The following is a 24,991-nucleotide window of genomic DNA, read 5'->3' on the forward strand; positions in this document are numbered from 1 at the left end:
AAACAGGCTTGAGTTACCCCGCTTTCTCTGGTTTGAGTTACCTCCCTTTGTGAAACTCCCTCATTTCAGGGTTAACAGGGTGTTTATTTCTTCCTGTAAAAGGAAGGGGTTCCGCGACTGTAATATCCCATTGAAACGGGGTGGGCTCGTAGCAAACTGGAGCCTGTAGATCTTGGTTACTGTTTTTATCACCCAGTCTGTTGCCCCGCATGCTTGCCACTGTTTGGCGTGAGCAGCCAGCGGACCCAAGAACGGTCTCACCGTAGCACTGGGCTGAATGAGCTGCGCGGCTACGGCGCTTATTCTGCCCGCTACAGCCGCTGAGCCGACCTGCTTCCGCAAGAGTGGAGTCATGGCACTCAATGTTTGAGGGGAAGAACACTAGTGTGTGTTTGTGCATTGGTGTATGCTTAGACACTGGTGTGTACTTGTGGGACATAACTGCGGCTCCACAGAGCTTGTTGCAGGTCCAATCTTCCTCCTCTTTGTTCTCTTGTGAACCGAGAACACCGACGTAACCTCTGCATGTCTTTTGTAGGGACTGGAACATGCCCTTTGCAACATGTCTAGGAATAGTACCTCTCTGGAGGGAGACGAAGTGGGCATCTGGCTGAGCCCGCTCTCCCTCTCCAACGGCCTAGGTAGCACGGCGCTTCTTCTTGGTTCCAGCGGTGGCTGTCGGGGCGGCTTGGTCCCCGTGCCTCACAGTGGGAGCAAAAGGTTTCTTTCCCCACGCACCCTTGAACTCCACCTGTTTGTCATGGCCTCGGCCGCCCGTCCGTGGTTGTGGCAGACATTTGGGGATGCAGTAAGCTGGTTGAGCCACAGCTTGTGCAAACGTCGGGCGGGGTGCGGTAGGTGGAGGTTTGTGAGGTTTATTTGTGAGGTTTAGCCACTTAGCTCTCTCCTGGGATACCATAAGGCCCATGCCAGAGGCTTGGACGGCGCACGTGTGCAGATGTAGGCAGAGATCAGTCACGACGCACACTTCTTCCCACAGGGCTGGAGTGGGTGAGGTAGCCATATCATCCTGTAGCTTATAGTTACCATAAAATTTACAGTAACTTACTGGCAACAATTATACAGGATTTTACTGTAAATATGTTTTACAATTAAATACTGTGATTTCAGTAGTTGTTACAGTATGTGTTGAACTGTAAAATAAATCACAAAATACTGTGATTTAAATTGTTCCTAAAGTGCTGGTTTATTAACTGTACAAATGAAAACAGTTAAGCACTGTTGTTTTACAATGTTATTGTTTATGGCAATACAGTATTAATGGTAGGTAATATTGTACAGTGAGAATATGAATTTACAGTGGCCAATTTTAATACTTCACTATGTTTTAATATTACCCATCAACAAGAGAATTGACCCATATTCTAAAACATTTAAAGTAACTACAGAAAAGAAGAAAATTGTTGACTCAATTATTTATTTAATACATTTGGGGAAACAGGAACACTTTATGGGTGGAGTTTGCATGTTTTCCCTGTGTCTATGTGGGTTTTCTCTGGGTACTCTGGTTTCCTCCCACCTCCAAAGACATGCTTGTTAGGCTAACTGGTGACTCTAAATTGACCATAGGTGTGAGTGTTAGTGTGAATGATTTGATTGTCTCTGTGTTAGCCCTGCGACAGACTGGCGACCTGTTTCCACTGTCGGCAGTGGAGACGTCCTCTGTCCTCTGACAACATTTCAGCCACCATGGATTGGCACCATGGATATTTTCTTGCTCTGGGAACATATTGAGAAGACACCGTTCCATTGATAACCATCATTCAAACTTGTTGTCATTGGTTGTATCCATGTTCCTTAAAAAAAGACTTCACCACCATAATAGATACGTAGGCGCCGGATTGAGCGGGTTGGTCTGTTGCTGCGATACGTCAACGCGTCTGTCATATTAGATGTGTCAAATCTGCCCCGTAAACTAATAAAAGGCAATAGACTGAACTTCACAAGGCGCCTCTCTACAAAGTACTTTAAGTTAATGCCTCTTATTCACCAATTCACACACACACTAATACATTTGGGAAACCAATAGTAATGAAATTATTATATTATTATTATAAATTTAATTTTAATTATTTATTTTTTAATTGTTATTAATTATTATTAAAATAAATTATTTTAATTTCAAATCAAATAGTCCTGCATACATATCATTGTATTTGATGGTAGACAACAGTTAACCACGTAAGCCAAGCTTTTACAAATACGTATTAGCCCATTTTTACCAAAAATACCCTATGCCATAACATGTCATGGGGACTCAAATGGCACCGAATAGTCGGAATGACCCATATTATATTTTAGTTTGTTCTGCCGCTGGAGAAGAGGACATCTCAAAAGCAGACAGAGACACAGTCTCATCCTCCCACATTTCCTGATGTGCTTGGAGACACACCACAAGTCACCGCACCACACCACACCACACCACACCGCACCATCAGATGGCGGAAGATGGCCAGGATGATGGCCCTAAAACACATACTGGGTCAACATACTAGCTGGGTGACGGTATGAAGGAAGCATAGTCTTACCCGGCCCACGGAGCTGCACCAACCGCTTCATGTTTCTAACAGATTTTCCCCACTCGGCGACACACCCGCTAAGAAGCTAACTCTGGTAATTGGTGACTCTATTTTGCGGAAAGTGAAGTTAGAGAAACCAGTGACCATAGTTAGATGCATTCCAGGGGCCAGTGCGGGTGACAACCAATCTTATCTGAAACTGCTGGCTAAGGCTAAGTATGGTATGATTGTTATTCACGTCGGCAGTAATGACCAACACTTACGCCAATCAGAGGTCACTAAACTTAATGTTGAAACGGTGTGTAAGTTTGCTAAAACTATGTTGGACTCCGTAGTTTTCTCTGGTCCCCTGCCCAATCTGACCAGTGACGATATGTATAGTCGCATGTCGTCATTCCACCGCTGGTTATCTAGGTGGTGTCCAGCCAACGACGTGGCCTACGTTGATAATTGGAACTCTTTCTGGGGAAAGCCTGGTCTGATTAGACCAGATGGCGGGTGCTTCTCTTATCTTTAGGAATATGGCCGATTTTATTAAACTCCCAAAACCATGACAACCCAGAGTTCAACCCAGGAGGCAGAGTTGCAGTCTTACACGCCTCTCTGCCGCTTCTCTAGTGCTGTCTCACACCCATAACTCCCCAAACTTCATAGATGTGCTGTCTGCTCCCAGATTTTTTAAATGGAACCTTTAACCTGTAATTTTCTCCTTTTAAACTCAGACAAAACAGAAGTCATTGTATTTGGCTCTAAACATGTCAGAGATTCATTATCTAATCACCTGGTTTCGTTGGATGGCATTACCTTGGCGTCCAGTACTACTGTAAAAAACCTTGGTGTTATATTTGACCAGGATATGTCCTTTAATTCTCACATAAAGCAGGTGACTAGGACTGCTTTCTTTCACCATCTCTAAGTGCAGGTCTCCTTGTGGTTCCTAGAGTTTGTAAAAGTAGAATGGGAGGTAGAGCCTTCAGCTATCAGGCTCCTCTCTCTATTATTAACCACAGACCCCCTTATCTGTTTCTCCTGTTCTTCTTCTCTCTCTATCTTCTCTGTTTCTACCCAGCTGGCCTTCGGCAGATGGGTCCCTCCATATGAGTTGGGTTCTGCTCAAGGTTTCTTCCTGTTAAAAGGGAGTTTTTCCTTGCCACTGTCGCCCTCAGGCTGCTCTGGAGGTTTCAGGCTGGCTTTTGTGAAGCGTCTTGAGACGATTTGTATTTGTATTTGTATTGGCGCTATATAAATAAAACTGAATTGAACTGAATTGAATTGAACTGAACTGAACTGAACTGAACTGAACAGAACAGAACACCCCCACTGCGGCGGCGGCATGGAGAGGGGGTGAGTAGGGAGAGTGTATTTTTTGGGATTCAGGAAGTCTGAACAGTTGTTTGTGTCGTGGGCTACACCACATACCTGTCACAAAACAGAGCTTGTCTCGCTGGATCGTGGGGGCTATAACCATGGCTTATTTCATGGTGTTTCTGTGATAGACATATGTGCGGCGGTCAGCTGGGCGACGCCTCACACTTTCACAAGATTCTACAGGTTGGATGTCACGGCACCTACACTTTCGCAAAAGGTTTTGAGCGTGAGTTCAGAATCTCACACGTAACCGCCTTTGTGTGCCATAGTGAGATACCGAAACAAATATTGAAAGAGAACTTCTGGTTAAGGAATTAAGCCCGGTTCTCTGAAACATGAGTGAGGTATCTCACCAGACCACCCTCCTTACACATACGTAGACTGAGGGAAATGACGTTGCGTCAGGCTTTAAGGCAGGAGGAAGTCCCTCCTACCAGGAGCAGACGTCATATCTGTCTGCCAGTCTAGACTGGCTTAACGATATACAGCTTCTGGAGGACAGCGCGGGGGGCGTGTGCCATAGTGAGATACCTCGCTCATGTTTCAGAGAACCGGGCCTAATTCCTTAACCTAGAGTTCTGGAACCAGAAACTCTGAGTTTTGTAACTCAGAGTAGATCAACTCAGAGTTTAGGATTAGACTCAGAGTTTGTTGAACCTGCTTTGAAACGGACCCCAGGTCTCAGAGTGGCCAGATCAATCCACAGACACGAGCCCTATTGAAAATGTATGTATTAGAAGAATTACCATTCACAACACATCAAGAAAGTACATATACACATTTATAGTATATTCCTTCACAATAAGAAACAACACACATCTCAGATGAATATCCATGAGCCAATGCAGAAACATCAAACCTCCAGTATTTCCAAATCAGTGGGCATGAAATGTTTTTCATAACCTGAAGAAAAAGGTTCTTCCTCTGATGAGCTCCAACAAACATCCCTCTCCTCATCGGAGTCAAGCATTTTGCTGTACTCCTCTCTTCCATATCTGTGGTCTGTCCTGTCACACTCCCCTGCAACAACAGTCTCCCTCTGATCATCTTGGAAGTCCATCTGTGAGCACCCATCTCCCACCACTGGCTTAGTTAATTTGTCACACTCAAAGGACTGTGACTTCTTTTCCACAACTTCCACCAGAGAGATCTTGTGATGTGGTTCAAATATAGGGATACAAAGCCAAGCCAATGGCTCATTAATCTAAAATGAGAACCAAGAGAATGGGAGAACAGTTACCAGCATTGTAGGAAAATGAATCACTCAGGACCAATAATAAATTTTAATTCTCTTCTTAAATTGGGCCAGAGGCTCGCAGATGTCATATAATTTTGGTCAGTCTCACCTGGTGCTTCATCTGCCTGAAGATGCGGCTGTTGCGGGGATCTGGCACTTTCTCATAAAAACACAAAGAAGGCAACAGTGGACAGACTTTGTTTTCTTCTTGGCAAGAGCTGGCGGGGACATAACAGCAAAAAATACATGAATTAAGTTCACAAAAAAGATTTTATTAAATAAAGTTCATAAGAATTTCATTATTTTTATTTTTTTAGTAATAGTAGTAGTAAAACAATTCTGATGTACTACATCTATAATTCAGACATATAAGAATAGAATATTAGTAACAGAAGGCAAAAGGCATTTAAAAAAGGCAAATAGACTTGTAGAGTTCAGAACTGAAGAAGCTACTTGGATGAGTGGCGCAACATCTTTTCAAAATTCTACAAGTCCAGTTGTCTTTTTTGAATTACCATGACCTGGATGACTGAGAACATTCACAGACATCAGTAACAGAACTGGGTCAGAAACAAGTTTAAGATGATCATCTCACCTGAGAAAAAACACATAAAGGCAAATCACAATAACCAGCATAAAAATTCCTGTCATGACTGGTATTAAGCGTGCTGAGAAAAGAGAGAAAATATAATTAATGTGCCAGTATGAAAAATATGACTTGTTATACCTCGTATGACATTTCATAATACATTCTATCATGAGTTCAGTAAAGTTTTGGGTTGGTTGTTGTACCAAAATCTTCATGGTGCTTCGTTTTGAAGCTTATGGTATGATTAGCTCCAGCCCCGACTGCAGTCACTGCTTTTATCCACACTTCATACTCCTGGCCTGGAGTAAGGTGCAGTAGCTTAAAAGTCTGGTTTCCATGCTGAGGGGAGGCACTCACATTGTACACTAGGAGAGATACATAGTTTGAAATTAGTTTTTTTTTTTTTTTTTTAATCAAAGCATTGATCAAGAAACATTTAAGCATGTCACAAAATGGTCAATTTATTTCACCAGTTTTAATTTGCAGATAAGTAGGTGGTACCTTTTTGTTTGCTTACTCCAATTTGGTAGTACAAGATAAGCCCAGTCTGATTGCAGAGGGGAATGGGCTCCCAAAACAGAGTCACTTCTGTAGTGGCAATAGAGGCCGCCTTAAATAATGGTACCTTGGAGGGAGCTGATTGAGAAAGAGGCACAAGGAATGCAATTTTATCTTCTCATTATCTTGAGGGGAGAAGAAATGTCAAAAGGACGAGCAATGCAGAAATACTGACCTCCTTGATGAGAATATCCTATAACTGATGACAGCTGATGGACTTCACCGTTGTGTGATACAGCAAACAGTGACACTTGGTATGGTGTGTGATTTTTAAATTGCCCTGGGCATGGGAACATATAGTAAGTTAAATAGCCATTCTGACAATAATTAGTTAAAATGCACTCTATGTGTACAAACTTGCTATGGAGAAGTTAAATATTCAAGTTCAACTTTTTTCAATGATTTATCAATAAGACGTGGCACTGTGAAGTACAATTAAGTTCAATGTTTAAAGTACATGTGCATCAGCAACTTATAAGTGAGATTTTCAAATATGTATACAAATCAGACAGACCTTGAAAAAATGCTGTTGTCAGACTTTTGTTTAGTTTGAGCCAATCAAACTCTTGGCTAGGTGGACACCCTGCTTGTTTGTATTGCACCACATATTCTGTCAGGTTGCCAGAAAGAGTGAGTGTGTCCCAGGACACGGTGAGGTTGCGTTCATTCATATCAAGGTGAATATCCTTTTCTTCAATACCTTAGAAAGAGACAACCACCAAACACTTTGTTAGTTTTGCTCACATCATGAAAAATGGCATACAAATGAAGCACTGACAATTAGATCTTATAAATGGGTACCATAAGAAAGCAATTATTCTAAAAGTTTTACCTAATTCATTGCATTTAAAAAAATAAAAATATGTTTCTGAATTACATTAAATTGCTAAATCTATGTTATAAAATCAATAACTGTATAAAACACAGTTATCATAACAAATATTTTAAATTAATTGGATGCAACAATCTTTATCCTTGGATGGGATACTTGGATATTTTAGAAAATTTTCGAGAAACCATTGATGGCCATGAAATCAGTTTTGTCATTATCCATCCATTCAGCATCTTTTACCAGTGATCATCGAGAGGGTTGTCATTGGGTGTCACCCTTGACAAGTAGGCGAGTGTTCACAAGGCTTACACAGAAAGGCATACAACCACTCACACTCCCATGCAGACCTAGGGCCATGCATCATCATCATATTTTACCAAATGTTGACAAAGTCTATTACCTGAAATATTTGTCAGTGTAAAACAAACTCTCTAAAAAAAAAAAAAAAAAAAAAAAAACTCTTAACTGGTTCTGAGAGACACAGAAGCTGCTTTTATCTTTAAAAGTCATCGTGAATTATAGGGGTGTAACGATTCATCCACTACATCGATGAATCGATTTATTTTCCTTCGATCGAACTACATCGATATGTGCTCGGCAAGTTGGCTGTCCGGACGACATACATCGATCTAATACATGATCAGCTTAGAGTATTTACTTGAGAAACATTGTAAAAGTGGACAAATAAAATTATGTATAGTATACAAATTAGCGTTATATACTGAAAACATCGTTATACAAATATGCGTTAGCTTCCGGCTAACGTCAATGGCAAAATTAATGTATACGCTAATGCTAACATTCGACTTCACATTTCCTTGCCTCTTCACCTCGTCCCACTAGTGACACACAGTGACCTGAGCAAAAGGAAAACAACTCCATGAAACGTCGGATAATTTAACGTGCAGCGTCGGTCACTACCATCACGTGATACTGTCAACAGACCAGGTGTAGTGAGAACCTCAGCGCTCAAAAGAGGAGATAATAAACAGAAACGGACATGTGGTGTTAAACTTCTATGGGGTGCCGTTTGTAAAGCCACTCACGATTTACATTTAACATTTAGATTTAGATTTAACATTTAATATTTGGATTTAACTATTTAAAATATCTCTAAGTTGACAAATATTGTTGTAAATGTGCAAATAAGTGACTCTTAAAAATTCACACCAGTTTTTCAAACATTGTTTGAAGCTAAATGTAACAAAATGTTGCTTTTATTTTCAGCGTGAGCGGCTTTACAAATGGCACGCCATAAACTTCTGGGCCATAATAACCTCGTTCTTTATTGATAAACTGAGTGCCGTCCAGGGGATCGAGACACTTGAGGAAGTTTCAAACGTGACTAACCGGTAGATTAAGAACCCCAAAGAGTAGATAGTGAGCAAGATAGTTATCTGTTGGCAGCCTGCCACTCCTAAATGAATGTAGAGGAAACACTGAGTAGGTATTTATTTCAGTCACACTGGTTTAATTTTTGACTAGTTACTGAATCAATTTCAAGTCACTGAATCGTTTCGGAACGGATCGTTCTAAATGAACTAAAATTGTCCTTGAATTGTATCGGCAACCATGAATCGTGAATCGATTCGAATTGTTACACCCCTAGTGAATTACTCTTAGGGCCATGACACATCAAGCTGACAATTAACTGCTTCCTGGTGTTGGGCTATCTGAATGTTGCCACGAGTTGCCAAGAGGTGGAACCCCTGACCCCTGCTTTTTCTGTCAATTCGGCATGTTGAATAGGCAGCCAAATGTGTTGGAGAGTGAGAGATCTCTCTCACTCTCTATTTCAAAATGACATGATTCGGGAGCACTGTACGACTACGACTCTCAGCTAGTTCTAGCTTTCCCATTTCCTCTTTTGAATGGCAAATACTTCTTCTGCTTTCACATTGAAAACACCGGGTTGACACAGGATTTTCAGATCTTGGTCCAAAACCTAGGTGTGGTTTCACACTGCCAGCAGTCCCGAGTTGGACGTCCTACTGTGAGAGCTGCTTTTTTTTGCTACCTCTCATATGTCATTGCATGGACAGCGTCATCATTACACATTTAAGTGCACTAGAACACTGCGAGGTAAATATTGATATTCGAATAAATCACTGTGCCAAGCAGTTCACGATATCTGCCGCCAAATCTCCTCTTCTCCTAGGACGCAGAGCAGCTCATGGTAATCCCAGGTCGAAATGCCGGGTCGACATTTTCCCACAGAATATAACCTGGGTTTTTTGTGCGGTGTGAAAGGCGCTTTAGTGTCCCTCACTTAGTGTCAATTCCTTTCACACAAATGCAGAACGTACATGTCAGTTGGCCATTAGCTGTAGAATTTGCCGTCTGATCAAATGCAACTCCTTGGTCTAGACAGAAGATTAATGAGGCAATGTCTGACCTTCTTTGTCAGGAGTTCTTTTAGGTTGGTTTGGTGTGTTCAGGCATTTGGACCAGTGAACATCGACACAACCCTAATTTATAATTATTTAAAGTTAAAGTTTAAAGAATCTCTAAACCAAGTTACACCAGATATTTTTTTGTGAGTTAGGGCCCTGACACAAAGCTTTCCATACTTTTCTGACAGTCTGAGCAACTGATACCTGTTGTTGGCATAAGTATGTTAGAAGGTACTGTTGCACCAAGAGCACTGTAGGCTGATATAGTGACTGATGATGCGTTCTTCAGAGAGGAGGTGAGGTGGCATTTTTTTTTTTTATCACACACAAACTGCCGGCTTTGATTGGTGGTAGAAAGATCCATCAGCTCCACAGTGCCGTTATTGTACAAAATGCTGACATTGTATCCCAGAATGACTCCACGTGCCTGAGAAATAGAAAGATTCTGAAAGAGACAAAAACCGAAGAAAGGAGATGAGTCTGCATAGTGAGACAGATTCACTGCAATGCATTAACAACCTACCTTCCATGTAAGAAAACAGTCAAAGCTTGTGGTGAACATTTCACAGTCCCTCCATACATTCACTTGTCCAACTGGGGCTAAACAACAGAGAAATTGATAAAAGTTAAGGTATATCATATCTGTAAAATGCTAAGATAAACCAATCAGCAGCATGGTTGATTCATATTTTGCTGGTTACAGTTATGGTGTCTTGACAAGAGAATTAATAAGCACTTTCTTTAAATGGTCACAATTAAAGCTTGCAGTAAATATTTATCATCCATGACCAAATTCTTCTCCATATCTGGATACACTTTTACAAGTAAGGACTCACCCAACTCTGCACTCTTTATTCTGTGGATTTCACTCCAGTCACTCATCAAGCTTCTGTGGCAAGAACACCGAACTTGAAATTCATAGGCTGTCCCGGGCTGGGGGTCATCAATTGTATAGCTGCCATAGTATTCTTCTGTGCACTGTGTTCAGTGACAAATAATTTTGTCAATCAAGTGCATTAATTCGTCCATTCATAATTTCATCAGCATGGTTGTTATACTCAATTAGATTCAGTATGGACTATGTTTAGAGTGGAAGGACATATAATAAGAGAGGAAACCTCTAGCCAGTCTTGGTTTTCCTCGGTCCGATGTCGAATGTGACAGAGTCCAATAGAAGAGCCCAATAGCTCACTGCAGGCATTACTCCAGTGAATCTCTAATGGGTCCTGATGGCTTGATGAAAATTTAGGTGGTGGTGGCTTGACTAGAAAGAGAAAGACAGATCCACAAAAAATATTTAATTAATAAGAATAAATTAAATATTTAATTTTTATTAACTTACAAAATGCTAAGTGAGAAAACACAAGAAAAAGTCACATCAGTATTTGGTGTTACTGTCCTTTGCCTTCAAACCAGCATCAATACTTATAGGTACACTTGCACAAAGTAGCACAAAGATGCACTTGTCTTTCCCACCTTCTCTGTCTCCCCATTTCCTGTCTATCTCTACTTTCCTATTCATTAAAGCCACCCCCCCAATAAAACAAAACAAAACAAAATCTCGTTTATTACCTAGCAGTGCCATGAACTCAGAACTGGCAGAAACCAGTGGGGGAGAAATCTGTCCGCAAGCGGTCTTCATGAAAGAGTTGCAGCCGAAAATCTATACCTCTGACATGGAAACAAGGCCAAGAGACTCGACTATGCATGCACAGCAAATTGAGAAGAGTTGAATTCTTGGTGTTAAACTAGACATACACTAGTAGAGTTAATTATACTCTGGGTAGAGTTAATCCATTATAATTAACTCTCAGTCCATAAATAGTTGTTGTTAAAACCGAGTGTAAAAAGGCAGTGTCACTAAATCAAACCTCTAGGTGTAAGTGTTTAAATATTAACTCTTAACTATTAGTTCTAATATTTGTGGTGCAAGTTTGAAAATAAATGTTTTCATAAAACGTGATAAGATGATGCTAATGGTTCAGAGTTGCTAGCTAGCGTGCTAAAGTGGTGCTAACGCTACATTCTGCCTTACTGTTGCATGTTCTAAAATTTGTGCTGCAAGTTTGAAAATAAATGTTTTTGAACTGCCAAACATGACTACCTTTTTATTTTAGTAAAGTGTGTTTTCCAAGTATTTTTTGAAGGATTATATAAGAATTATATTGACACATTTGAAGTGTTATGGGGGTAACTCTTGTGTAGTTAAAAAATAGTCCTCTGAGAGAGTTAATTGGTAAGACTACGTAAAAGTGTTCAAAAAAAAAAAAAACACTGGTTGGTGTTAGGCAGTGTTTTAAATTTAAGTACAAGAAGAGTCAAATTTACACTAACTTAGTGTAAAGGTACCAACACTCGAAAAAGTGTTAAATTAACACTGAGGTATGGGCCCATATAGACACTTTAAAAGTGTTAAGATCAACTCTTACAGTGTTAATTTTGGTATGCTGATTTTACTGTGTGGAAACATAGGAACTGGGGTGCAGACAAATGGCAGCAGGTACTCTGGGCTAATGAAATATTTGTCTGTACCAGAAGGCAGTTTATTCACTGAAGGGCTGGAGAGTGGTACCATAATGAATGCAAGTTTGGGGCTGCATTTCTGCAGAAGGAGTTGGATATTTGGTCCTTACCAAATATCCAACTCCTTTATGGTGTCCTTAATGCTGAGAAATACAGACAGAAACTTATCCATCATACATTACCATCAGGGAGGAGGAGGATTGGCCCCAAATTTATGCTGCAGAACAAATAGCCCAGACACACAGCCAAGGTCATTGAGAACTATCTTCAACATAAAGAAGAACAAGAAGTCCTGGAAGTGATGGTATGGGCCCCACAGAGCCCAGGGGCCTCATGTATCAAAGTTGCGTGCGCCCAGAAACGTGGCGTACGCCCACGTCAACTTTCAGATGTATCAATAGTGAATTGACCGTGGAAATGTGCGGTGACCTCCGCCAACATTATGGCTGGCTTCCGCCGGTTTCCACAGTTATTGTTTCTTTGAAGACACTAAGAGGCGATGCTGATGAATTGTCAAAAATGTGAAATCAAGTAGTTATCGGAGGTTTCTAACCATGGATGGATATAAAAGCATGCCCAAAGTGATGACGAAAATAGTATTAACAATGGCAGCCTTGGCTTTATTAGAAGATCTCGCAAATGGTAACGGTAATGTGTTTTGTGAACAGCCTATTGTACAACCAGTATAATGACAAGGGTCAGGAGGGTACAAACTGACCCCTCCGACCAGAGATTGGCCGCTCGTTGCGATCACGCTTCGGCGGTGTTCCGAAATCCTCCGCTTCACTTCCACCTTTATGTCAGACCATTCAGTTCCAGTTCCTTTTTTTTTCACTTTAATCATGGTGAAAATCTGATCATGCAGAGTGGGAAATCCGCGATGCAGGCCCTATTTAGATAAATGTGCATATTTAAATTGGGGCGTGGACAGGGAGGAGTTTGGCACTCCTACATGTGCGCTCAATTCCACGTTGATTGGGATGTACAAACGGAAAGTGCTTGGGTCCAGGCGCACACACACTTTGATATATCTGATTTTTTTTGGGCGGACGCCAGTTTCTGGATTTTAGCGCACGCCATGTTTCAGTGAGAAATCCAGCTAGTCTTTGTACATGAGGCCCCTGATCTCAACATGTGAACATGTGTGTCTGGGATTACATGAAGAGACAGAAGGATCTGAGGAAGCCTACACCCACTTAAAGTCTGTGGTTAGTTCTCCAAGATGTTTGGATCAACCTAGCCAAGTTCCTTCATAAACTGTGTGCAAGTGTACCTAGAAGAATTGATGCTGTCTTGAATTAAATTGATTTGATTTAGATTTCTCTTCTGTTCATTGAGTGCATGTTGTTAATTGATGAAAACACACTATTAACACTTCTTCTTTTGTAGGCATTCTTAGTTTACAGCATTTTTTCACACCTAAAACTTTTGCACAGTACAGTGTATATATATACACTTTAAATAAATGTACCAAAACATTTTTAATTTTAAATTCAAACGACTTCCTCTTTTTTAATGACAATTACGGTGCAATTCTAACAGATAACAGGGTCCAAAAAATACTTCGGATGAGAACTGCATGGATCTTCTGTTATCGTTGTTGATTGTGGTGTCTGTACCAAGAAGGGATCTGCAGGGCTTACTCACTGATATCTTGGGTGTTCACAACAACCTTCTGAGATTTGGCAGAACCATGCTGGTTACTAGCCTGAACCCAAACATGAAGTTCTTCATTGAAATAATGTTCACGGAGAATAAGTCCGTTTGAACTGTTTCTACTAGTTGAATGCCCTTCCCTGCAAGAGAACACAGGAAAAGACAGGAGGAGGGGGGGTGGGGGGGGGGGGTCAGATGGCCTTTCAAAAGGTTTTAAGTTATTAAGTGACAAAGAACTCTACAATGTTTGACTGTGTTTACTCGTTATTTGCTGGCTCCCAGTGCAGGCTGTACTTAGTTGGGGTGTTAGGGTCCGGCCTTGGATCCCAAATGCACTGTATATGAAGTGAACACTGTCTCTCCTCACATGGTCTATAGCACTCAGGAGGAGAGGGGGTAGTGCGGGGACCTGAGAAGAAAACACAAACATTGTTTAAGTTTAAGTACTTCAAAAGAAAAAATAATTAAAAGTTATTTGTAAGTGGTCTGTTATGTGTGGCCAGGTATCTCTCTCCTCTCTCTTTGTTCCCTTCTTCACAGGCTGGCAGGCATTTCACAATCAGGTAGGGGATAAAGAGAAGGAAAGTGGCCAGAGGCCTGTATCACAAATCACAGGGTTGACCCTGGGTTTTCGGTATCATGAAGCTGGATTAATTCTTATAGAGCTACGTTACCATGGTAACTCACTGTGAACGGCAAACCTGCTTCGGGTCAGGGTAACTTTCAGGATTTATCTGAATCCGATAAAAGACTCCAGCCACCGGCCAATCAGCTGTTCGGGAAAGAATCACGTGCCCTTTCATTGAAAACTCGGTTGAGACCGGAGCCCAAAGTACATGCAGTCAATGAGCCCAGACCGCGAGAAGAGTGTACGCCGTAAACTCATCTTCCAGGAGATAATCACACAAAAAAGAGTAAATTTTTCCCCACTAAGCTTAAACACAGCTCAAAATCAGGATAATTTCATTCAGGCTAACAACTTGATGTATTGATATGATGTAACTGGGGCATCAGCTTCCATCTTTACTGTAACATGTAACATTATAGAATTAAGAAACCCAACTCCCCAGATGAAATGATATTTTTGTGCTTTCTTTTTATCTGCTCCCACGTTCTTTTTACTCCAGAGGGGTTATATCTGGGGGAATGACACTAATTGTCATACACGCGATTAATTTATACAGCACAGTGATTGAGTTTCGTGGTTTCGTTAACTCTAAATTGAGCCATTGATGTGTAATTTGCGCATTTATGCAATCTGCAGTCCTTTACCATGCCTTATGGCGTCTCTTCAATGCAGCCGCGGTGTTTGACTTTTCGAGATTTCGAGTGAGATTTCCTTTTTCTTCTTCATATTTTAGTAGAATCAGTCTTTTGCTCCTCGTGGGAGACGTATGCTGTCCTTTATGCTGGTGGATCAGGGCTCATGATTGTGATTGGTCTGCTGGCTTGGAACTTGCCCTTATACGTGCGCGTTCAACGATTCACAACAACACAAATCTGGATCGAGTTAACGAGTTGACAACGTGCGTCGTGATCCAGATCGTCACTGTTCTGGATAGGTTCAGCTGGATAAGTTGGAGTAAAGCTGGATAAGTTGAGCTCGCTTTGTGATACAGGCCTCACGTCTCTCACTCTGGGGCAGCAGCAGCAGGGGAAGGTTTTCTTCTTTTTGAATAACCCTTGGTTTTTCCTCTGATCTTGATAGCAGTGTTTTCTTATTTTAGTTTGAGTTGGAGGTCGCTGGTAGTTCTGTTATACCTTTTTTTTTAAATTAGTGGGGAAAGCACAGGGTGCAGCGGCCCATTGTGTGGCTCGCCCTGTGTTTCCCTCTTTTGTTCCTTTTGGCTGGGGTCTCCATCTCGTTTTGGTTCATAACTTTATGGGTTAACCATTTTTTTTCCTTTTCTTCCCCAGTGTGAACTTTTCAATAAAGTTTTCTTCTTTTGCAACCATGAAATCTTTGTGTGGTGACCTTATATGTTGTGGTCTTATTGAGCCTTGTTACTTAAATTTTTTGAGGCCGTAACATGGTCGCATTACAAACTGCATCTCAATGGGGCTGTGGAAATAGTCAAGTGCAGAATTTACCAAGGAGATGGTCCTATTTGTCCCATTACTAATGTGTTGGGTTTGTACCATGGAGGGATCTGCACTCACTGTTATCTTCTGTGTTCACAACAACCTTCTGAGATTTGGCAGAGGGGGGAGTACAGGGACCTGAGAAGAAAACACAAACATTGTTTGTTTAAGTACTTAAAATTTTGCGAGGGACGATGCATTTTTAACAAGTCGCACAGTATTATTCAAAAGAAAAAATAATTAAAAGTTATTTGTAAGTGGTCGCATTTTTTTTTTTTTTGTGTGATATGACATTCTAAATTCATGTATGTGGAGGGGACATGGTGCATCAGCTGCAGGAGAGAGGTGTGGAGAGGGCTCGAGAGAGCAGCGCCAGGCACTCCTGCAGCTAGTTGCCTAATCTCTCTCCCCTTTTAACACAGTAGCGTGCTGGACCTGGGGAGTAGTCGGACAAGGGATGAGGAAGCTGTTGGGTTTTAAAGGGGTTAATAAGGCCTTCAGCCTGTGTATAACCTTGGGAAGATTCAGAAAGAGTATTACTTCTGTTATCTCACCATATAAGGAGTTGTCTCCCACCTTGCTACAGCTTGCTCACAGATTAGGATACATTACACCCTGACATCCCCACATGCTGGAAACCAGATAAAGCTAATCGGCTACACATAGAAACTCACTGAGACATGAGATGCAGTACTCCTCCCCATTGTCTTACGAGCAGAGTCTAGGTAGAATAAGGTCACTGTACATCCCTGAAGTGGGGCTTTTGGTTCTTTTTACTCCTAAGGTGAACTGACCGAAGCTTCAGCGCTGAAATCAATACCTATTCTCTGTGTACCAAATAAATATCCAAAACGTGAGAAATTGTCACATGATTTGTGCGTAGGTGAACTACCCTTTCCAAACGGTATAAAGATCCTGGAGGAAAATATCCTCCTTCGACAAAGCTGACACCCAGACGGCAGCCAAGAGAACGAGTAGCCTGCGATCGACTGAGTGACTAAGTATTGGGGATTCCCTGTGTGTAAATAAAGAGCATATAGCTAACTGGCTAAACTATCTGTGTGTGTGGTCTGTGAAGCTGGGGAATCCACAGTGGCAGCAAACTTGCTACAATGTACAAACTGCATCTCAGTGGGGCTGTGGAAATAGTGCAGTGCAGAATATACCAAGGAGATGGTCCCATTTGTCCCATTACTAAGACTGGGTATGTACACTGTCAAAGGCAATGTGATATGTTAAACTCAAGACCTGTGGGCCACATCAGAGCCGCAAGAGCATATTTTATTATTTTTCATTCTGATCCTACACCTCAACTACCTGCCTTAAGCTGCAAATCTCCTTCCAGATCCTAAAAAATCACTTACACAAATTTCAGGAAGCAGTCAAGTCAGCAAGAACCAAATACTTCTCCAATTTATTTTCAAATAGTGCCCATAATCCAAAGATCTTAATTAACACCATAAACTCTATCATTTGCCCTCCTCCAAACACCATCCTTGATGGGAAATGTATGGAATTCTCCACATTTCTCATCAACAAAGTGGAAGTCATCAGAAACAATTTACATCCCTCCTCCCATTACACTGCTGCTCCCCAGGTCTGCTCATCCAAACTGAACTCTTTCGCTCCTATCTCCCTACACAACCTAACACACATTGTCACCAGCATGAAACCAGCAACCTGCCCTCTTGATATTATCCCCACCGCTCTCCTGAAGGATGTTTTTGTAACCACGAGTCCAAGTATCCTCTCCATCATGATAAGTTCCATCATCACTGGTACCGTTCCATCCTATTTCAAGCATGCAGGTGTCCAGCCTCTCCTGAAAAAAACAAAACAAACAAAAAAAAAAACACTGATCCCACCCAGCCCAAAAACTACAGACCCATTTATAAACTCCCATTCCTGTCTAAAGTCCTTGAAAAGGTAAATGGTCTTGCTCTTATATAGCGTTTTTCTACCTACTCAAAGGTAGTCAAAGCGCTTTTACAGTCAGAGACACATCCACTCATTCACTCACACAAGCACACACACATTCACACACCAGTGCCAGTTGCACTGAGAGCAACTGGGGGCTCAGTGTCTTGCTCAAGGACACTTCGGCATATGGCACTATCGGGGGATCGAAGCGCTAACCCTTCGGTTCGCTTTACCTACTGAGCCATAGCCGTCCCGCATCCTCAATCACAAAGTCATCCTCAATCACCTACTGCCCTACCTGCATCAGAATAGCATACTTGACAAATTCTAATCCGGCTTTAAGACCAATAACAAAACAGAATCGGCTGTGTTAAAAATTCACAATGACAGCTCCTCTCTACTGACTGTGGTAGCTGTGGCATTCTCATTCTTTTCGACCTCAGTGCTGCATTCGATACAGTGGACCACAACATCCTTACAGACCATCTCCAGGAATAAATGGCACTGCACTGAAGTGGTTCATATCCTGTCTCAACAACAGAACAAACTCCAAAAACCAATGGTTTTTAATAGTTCCACGCTCTCTTCACAAACTCAGGGGTGACCGTGCTTTCACGGTCTTTTCAACGTGCCCCCCCACCGTGCTTTTGTACAGCACTGTAGTTAACCTCGGTTGTTTTTAAATGTGCTTTATATATAAATTGATCGATTGACTGATTGATCAGTCACACACACACTGCCTGGTCAAAAAAAGGCGCCACCTGGATATAACTAAGCAAATAAGCAGGAGCCTCCTATTGGATAATTACTGCATAGGCAATTATCTTTCAGCTGGCAACAAGTTATTTAACCCCAACTGATGCAACGAGTAGCTTCTCATTTCTTAAACAATCATTTTGAAAGACACATCCTGTGGTCATTAAAATTATGTCAGTTGGTTTGAGAAGGGTCAGATCATTGGCATAGACCAAGTAGAGATAAACTACTAGTGGGGAATCATCTTCATCAATCATCTGCTTGACCAGAAAATGGGGTCACTATTTCCATAATGGCTGGTACTTGCCTATCGTTGAAAGGGGGGAGCTCTGTGCCTAGACTTTTTACCCTATGAATGAAGCTCTAACGAGGCTACTGTTGGTGGGAGCCTCCAGCCTCAAGGTGTGAATGTTGTTGAAACGTCTTGGGAATAGAAGTCAAAACTGAATTGTAGACATGGTAAATTAAATCTCAGTCCACCTCCTCTGTTTAATTCAGTTCAATTCAGTTTTATTTATATAGCGCCAATAACAATACAAATCGTCTCAAGACGCTTAGAGAAGGTTTTTCCACTTTGACATAGATGGCTTCCTTTACTCCTCTCTCAAACCACCTGTCCTCTCTGGCCAGGACTTTGACGTTGTTATCTTCAAAGGAGTGTCCTTTGTCCTTCAGGTGGAGGTGGACTGCTGAGCCGTTCCCTGCTGAGCTGGCTCTCCTGTGTTGGACCATGCGTTTGTGTATGGGTTGTTTTGTTTCTCCAATGTACAAGTCTGTACATTCCTCACTACACTGAACAGCATATACTGCATTACTCTGTTTTTGTCTGCATATGTGGAATTCAGTTGTGCCTAGCCAAAACTGAATTAAAGATATCTCCATATGTTGTTTCGACTAGTCACAATTACGTTACAGATATCTTCAATGAAAAATCCAACTATTCAAAATGTAATTACAACTAGTTAGAAAAAAGGTTGTTGATATCTACAATGTCAATTCCGAAAAGTCAAACTTTGCTTTTAAATGTTAAATCTGCTTGCCATAAGAACCACCAATCAGTGAGGCTAACTGAGAAAAAGGCTTCAATTTGCTGGGGAACATCAAGATTGGACTCTGGAGCAATGGAAGAAAGTAATGTGGTCTGATGAATCCAGATTAACCCTGTTCCAGAGTGATGGGGCATCAGAGTAAGACAGAGTAAGAGTTATTCCATCCATCCATGTTTCCATCCCTGAGGACACAGGTATATTCCAAGATGACAATACCAGGGTTCATTGGGCTCAAATTTTGAGTGGTTCAGGGAGCATTATCTTCACATGGGTGAAGCCATGGATTGGCTAGCACAGAGTCCAGACCTTAACCACATTGAGAATCTTTAAGATGTGCTCCAGAAGGCCTTGCACAGTGGTCAGACTCCCCCATCATCAATACAAGATCTTGGCCAAAAATTAATACAACACTGGATGGAAATAGATATTGTGACACTGCAGAAGCTTATCAAAACAATGCCAAAGTTTTTGTTTGGCAAGGCAGTGTACATTGATACTACAAATCCCAGAGTGCATTACAATAATTGCTGATCTTATGGCATCAGGCAGGTACGCCTCTTAGCTGCCAATCCCAACTTTACTGACAAAGACACCAAGGAGCTCCAGGACGAAAAGTGTCTGTGTGAACTGGCATTTCTCTGTGACATAACAAACCATCTCATTGCATTAAACCTCCAGCTTCAGGGGCTGGACTGTCTGATCCCAGTCCAGCTGCATGTGAGATCTGCAGTGAGATCTTTTAAAGCCAAGCTGCGTCTATAGGAGATGCAGATGGTGGGAAGAGAACTTCATTCACTTTCTGTGTTTCCAGTCCATGTCATGCCAGGTTTCAGCCAGTGTTTCCAAGCACACATTTCACTGAAAGACAGGCATACTGAGTACAGAATTCACACTGCGATTTGCTGAATTTGAGACCCAGAAACTAAATTTGATCTTTTCAGCAATTAGTTTAAATGGAGCTGCTGGACCTCCAATGTAGTGACACACTTCATGACAAACTCTGTAGGGCCTGCGCAGTGCCCCAAAACAATGCCCCAACTCTGCCTACATGCTGCTCTCAGTCTCAGCATGTTTTGAAACACATACCCAGATAAGCCACTTTTCTCTGCAATAAATATGAACAAAACATCAGATGAGATTCGTCTCACAGATGCACACCAACATTGAGTCCAAAAGGTGTTGAATAAAGGCAACTGGACTTGTAGAATTTCATGAAGACGTTTCGCCACTCATCCAAGTAGGTTCTTCAGTTCTGAGAGACTAGTGGAAGTTGAGGTTTAAATAGGAAAACTCTGTGGGTAAAATCCACTATACACTTGCCTGACCAGAAACTGGTGCCACCAATTTCCCTAATGACTGGATGGAAATTACGTGCATTTTCCTCCTGTAATCACACACTGTAAAACCGAACAGTAAAAGTGTGTTAAAAGGATTAAGTTGTATTAACTCAGAATTTTAAAAAAGTTAATTGACTGCAATTTTTTTCTTAACGGATTTTCAATTTAAGTACACAATACTCAAAAACTTTAATTCAGTTTTGTCAATGAACTCAAATTGTTTGACTTGTTTCGTCATTTCCGACGAGTGGAATGTTCCGGTTCCCGCTTGCGCCGAGCTTTGCAGCAACAGTATAATTCAGATATATTTGTACGAAAAGTCATCTTTCTTGTGGGAACTTCGGTTCCGGACTGCTACCATGGACGACTTCTGGAGTTAATTCCATTGTGACTTGTTTTTCAAATGTCTGATATAAATTTTACTTTCTGTTTTTTCCCTTTGAACACTCCTCTCTGGTAAGTTGACGTTCTTTGTCGTTTTACCTTGGTGTTTAGCTAATCATTATTAGGTAAATAATGATTAGTAGTAATTACACAAGGGATACAGTGGCTTGCTGCAAAACTTTTACTCTTTGTGCATGTCTGGGCATGCTGGTAACCCGAGGCTAAATATTAAGTGATAAGTGGGGGGGGGGGGCATAAAACTGCGTGGTTGTAACTGAACATAGAAACAGTAACCAGGGGGCGGAGCTTAGCGAAACAGTGTAGGTCACAGTCTGGTCCAAGACAGTGGAAAGTAATAAATAGAATATTTTATATTTTATTGGTCTGGTTGCAGAGCTGCACGTGATAACTGACCTGACCTCCACAAAGTCTTGCAGGGCTTACTGTAAACACCTTCAGTTAACAGCTTTTTATAGTCTTTTTCCCTTCACAGCCCAACAATGAAACACTTTGAAATACTTATTTGTTTTGAAATACTTTCATAGCTTTGTGATACCGTAAACCCAGAGTTAACCCTGAAGTTACCTCGATAAGTCTGTAATCCTGCTTCGTGATACAGGCCTCTGCTGTCATCAAACCTTGGTTGAAGGTTCTGGTGTTTAGTTTAGTTTAAGTTTAGAATTAGTATTTAGTATTACCATAAATTGTTATTGTAGTATACAGAAGGGATGCAAAACAAGCAACATATTGTTGCAGAAATAAAGAACAGTAATCAGAACTACTAATAGAGTTAGTCATTAGCTAACCCAATAACTGGACAATTAACGTACGTTCAAGCTTACTGGCTTCTGAATGGACCCAGGGTCTAGCTCACAAAATCAAAGGAATTGCAACAGTAATTTGCCCAGCAGTCTCTGTACATCAGCATGCTTCTCCCTGTTGCACTGACTAACTCTGTAGAGCCTTTTTTCTGATAGCAGGGGACGTACTTCTGCACATTTTTAACTGATTCACATTTCTTGTCAGGCTGCCCTTCGTCACATAATCATATTCAACAACAGTTGAATATGATGTCCCTTTACTTCAGCACTTTAAAGTGTTAACGAACATGATCAAAGCATGTTATGGAAGTAAGCTTTGTAGGCATCATAGATCAAAAAAAAAGAACTCCCCTGATGCTATGAAATTCACTGGAAAGATACTTTTTTAGTGTAACAAAAGGAGATGATATACATTTACATCAAGTTGGCAATTTGATACTAAAACAGTTTAATAAAGTCAGGCAAGAAATCTGCTTAAAAATCTGTTTTATTTTCTAGAAATCGTCTGTGGTCATTTGATGCTGTAGCTTGTGGTGCAGTCGGTTTGTATTGTGGTACGCTAAGAGGTGTTTCTCCTTTCTCTCTCATCTTCAGCCTGTGGAGTACCTTGAACTGGACATTGATGACGTACCAGTCAGCCTTGCTTTGATCTGTGCCATTTCAACTGATGCCACGTTCCTTTGCCCAGACACGGTTTCAGTTCTTATTGAGGGTAACCTTTTTTGGGTAATTTTTATTTTTTTTTTTTACATATTGGTCTTGATATTATTTTCCACAATCCATCTCTCAGGCCTGCCAGTAACAGTTTTTTTGCCCACTTTTGCAATTTTTATTCTTCTGTTATGTTATTCTCTTGCTTTTATTTTATGTACCGCTCTTCGCCCTCCTAATTGCCCTTCGGGGATAAATAAAGTTTTTTCTGATTCTGATCTTGTGATTGAAGTGTAGAATTTTAGAAAACAATTTGTTTGTTGTTGTAGTATGTTTACTCAATAAAGACTGAGTTGTATCTAACCTTGTAAATGTGTTTTTGACTGTAGGTGTACTACATAGAGATTTTGATCTTATTTTGAGTTAAACATTTTTAGTAAACATAAGCGAAAAAACTCAGTTTTACAATAATAAGAACATTCAAGTTATCTACACTTGTATTTATTTTTACTGTGAAAACAAAATAACTAGTAGAACATACTTATCAGATAAGTTTTGTTAAACTTACCAAAGTAAGTTAGTGCCACTTAAGATTACAAGTAAAGCATACTTAATCAGTACTGCTTTTTTAACTCAAAATGTTGAGTTAACATTAATTAATTTTTTTATGTAATCGGTTTCAACTATTTTTTTGAGTTAATTGAACTTATCAGGGTTTACAGAGCAGGGTATGCTGCTAACCCTTTATTGGGTAAATTACCATATATGGTCAATTCTGCATGCATTGTAAATGGTGTCGCCAGCGTTGATCAGCGACTGTAGCTTTCACCCAGCCAGTCAGCAAAGATTACTCTACATGTGGCATGTGATCAATCAGCAGAGGCCCAGAACGTTTCTAACTTCCTTGTTACTCCAAAATCTGAAAATAAAATGCCGTTTTACAGCTCCGTTACTTCCAGAGCTATGGTATTAACATAGACCATAGTAAATTGATGAAGGTCACACATTGTATGTTTGAATAGTTACGCTAAGTGATGTGACATTTGTGTTGTTTTCAGAAGCTTTAGTGGAATGCACTCGCCTATGTGATCAATCATCATGTGCTGTAGTAACACCAAGTACCAAGAGGAAGAAGTCTGTGAGCTGTAAATCATTGACTGTATATACTATGGACAAACACATCGTAACGTCACCCACTGGATTCTGAACCTCAAAAATGAAGCCTGAAGTAGGCGGAGCCAGCGGGTGCCATGTTGGATGAGCTTTGCTCTGCCCACAGTCAGATACTATAGACGTGTGGGTCGTGTTGGAGCAGAGCTATAACAGCCTGGACTTTGAGACCTGCCCACCCAACTCTCTGCTACCTATTAGCTTAGGCCACATTTACACGAAAACGCGTAAATCCATTGCACGTTTTAGGCCAACTGTCATAATGGATCTGTAGTTTTCAGTGTCGGGAACCGCACCTTTTTGAATCCTAACCCTAACCCTAGGGCGAAAAAGACAAATATGGAGCCTGTGCAGTTTCTGTTTTCCATTTGCATGGACGCATGAACATGAACACACCATCATCTCCTTGCCCCTCTAGCCCCCGACTTCTCATAACAACATTAATGGTGTACTATAGGCTTGCGATGGTGCTGCACCAGATGATTACCTTGTTGGGCAGCTAGGGCAATATATACTGTTGCTTCACCACTACGATGAGCTAACTGTAATCCAGACTGCATGTTTGCATACGGCGCACAGGGTTAGTGCACATGCTCTGTCTCTTCTTCTTTTATTGCCTGAGTTCTGTAACTGAAACAGCACCAAGCATAGGCTATAGGACATATACTACAGCCTTTCTACAATTAGATGTGTTTTTCCAATGAATCGACTGGAGAAATTCTCAAAACAACGCCAAGGAATATCGGAGGAAGAAAAACGTTGGTACGTGTGAATGTGGCCTTGGGCTACTGCCTGTCACTCAAAGCGGGAACACTCTGTAAATATGTTGTTATAATGTGAATGCCTACTAATGTCTGTATCAGCACTTATGTTCAAATGTTCTAAAAGTTATGCTTTGATTCATTTTTTATTTAATCTATATTGATGTTTCATTTCGCACAAGCAGACCCAAAAATAAAGGAATATATATGCACTTAACGTGTTTATTAAACACCGTCAACAGTTTCAACAAAACAACTTGAAACATCACAACTTTGTCTCTTTTTTTAAAAGAAATATTTATTCACATTAATGTGGCCCTGTTAGTACTATTTCAGCCAGATACTAAGGCAAACTAACTTGTTG

The 24,991-nt window shown here is 41.0% G+C and overlaps 1 protein-coding gene and 1 long non-coding RNA gene across 2 annotated transcripts in view; both read right to left on the reverse strand.

Annotated features, from left to right (window-relative positions):
• Nucleotides 1-1,199: 1,199 nt before the first annotated feature.
• Nucleotides 1,200-2,861, reverse strand: LOC124997408. The gene is made up of 2 exons (XR_007110968.1): nucleotides 2,550-2,861; nucleotides 1,200-1,740 (listed from the first exon to the last, which is right to left on the reverse strand). It is a non-coding gene; the product is annotated as an uncharacterized LOC124997408 (long non-coding RNA).
• A 1,763-nt stretch (nucleotides 2,862-4,624) lies between these two features.
• The window catches only part of il12rb2l (interleukin 12 receptor, beta 2a, like), a 30,440-nt gene continuing 10,073 nt past the window's right edge, over nucleotides 4,625-24,991 (reverse strand). Inside the window, exons 3-16 of the mRNA XM_047572136.1 lie at nucleotides 15,857-15,916; nucleotides 13,958-14,105; nucleotides 13,688-13,836; nucleotides 10,636-10,781; nucleotides 10,354-10,495; nucleotides 10,041-10,117; nucleotides 9,722-9,962; nucleotides 6,807-6,992; nucleotides 6,468-6,572; nucleotides 6,236-6,370; nucleotides 5,938-6,099; nucleotides 5,741-5,813; nucleotides 5,255-5,363; nucleotides 4,625-5,112 (exon numbers count right to left, since the gene is read on the reverse strand). Coding sequence (XP_047428092.1) covers nucleotides 4,762-5,112; nucleotides 5,255-5,363; nucleotides 5,741-5,813; nucleotides 5,938-6,099; nucleotides 6,236-6,370; nucleotides 6,468-6,572; nucleotides 6,807-6,992; nucleotides 9,722-9,962; nucleotides 10,041-10,117; nucleotides 10,354-10,495; nucleotides 10,636-10,781; nucleotides 13,688-13,836; nucleotides 13,958-14,105; nucleotides 15,857-15,916 — 2,084 coding nt within the window. The 3' untranslated portion in view covers nucleotides 4,625-4,761. The remainder of the gene's footprint in view (nucleotides 5,113-5,254; nucleotides 5,364-5,740; nucleotides 5,814-5,937; nucleotides 6,100-6,235; nucleotides 6,371-6,467; nucleotides 6,573-6,806; nucleotides 6,993-9,721; nucleotides 9,963-10,040; nucleotides 10,118-10,353; nucleotides 10,496-10,635; nucleotides 10,782-13,687; nucleotides 13,837-13,957; nucleotides 14,106-15,856; nucleotides 15,917-24,991) is intronic.

Source organism: Mugil cephalus, chromosome 20 (assembly GCF_022458985.1).
Source record: "Mugil cephalus isolate CIBA_MC_2020 chromosome 20, CIBA_Mcephalus_1.1, whole genome shotgun sequence".
In the NCBI taxonomy this organism is placed as follows: domain Eukaryota; kingdom Metazoa; phylum Chordata; class Actinopteri; order Mugiliformes; family Mugilidae; genus Mugil; species Mugil cephalus.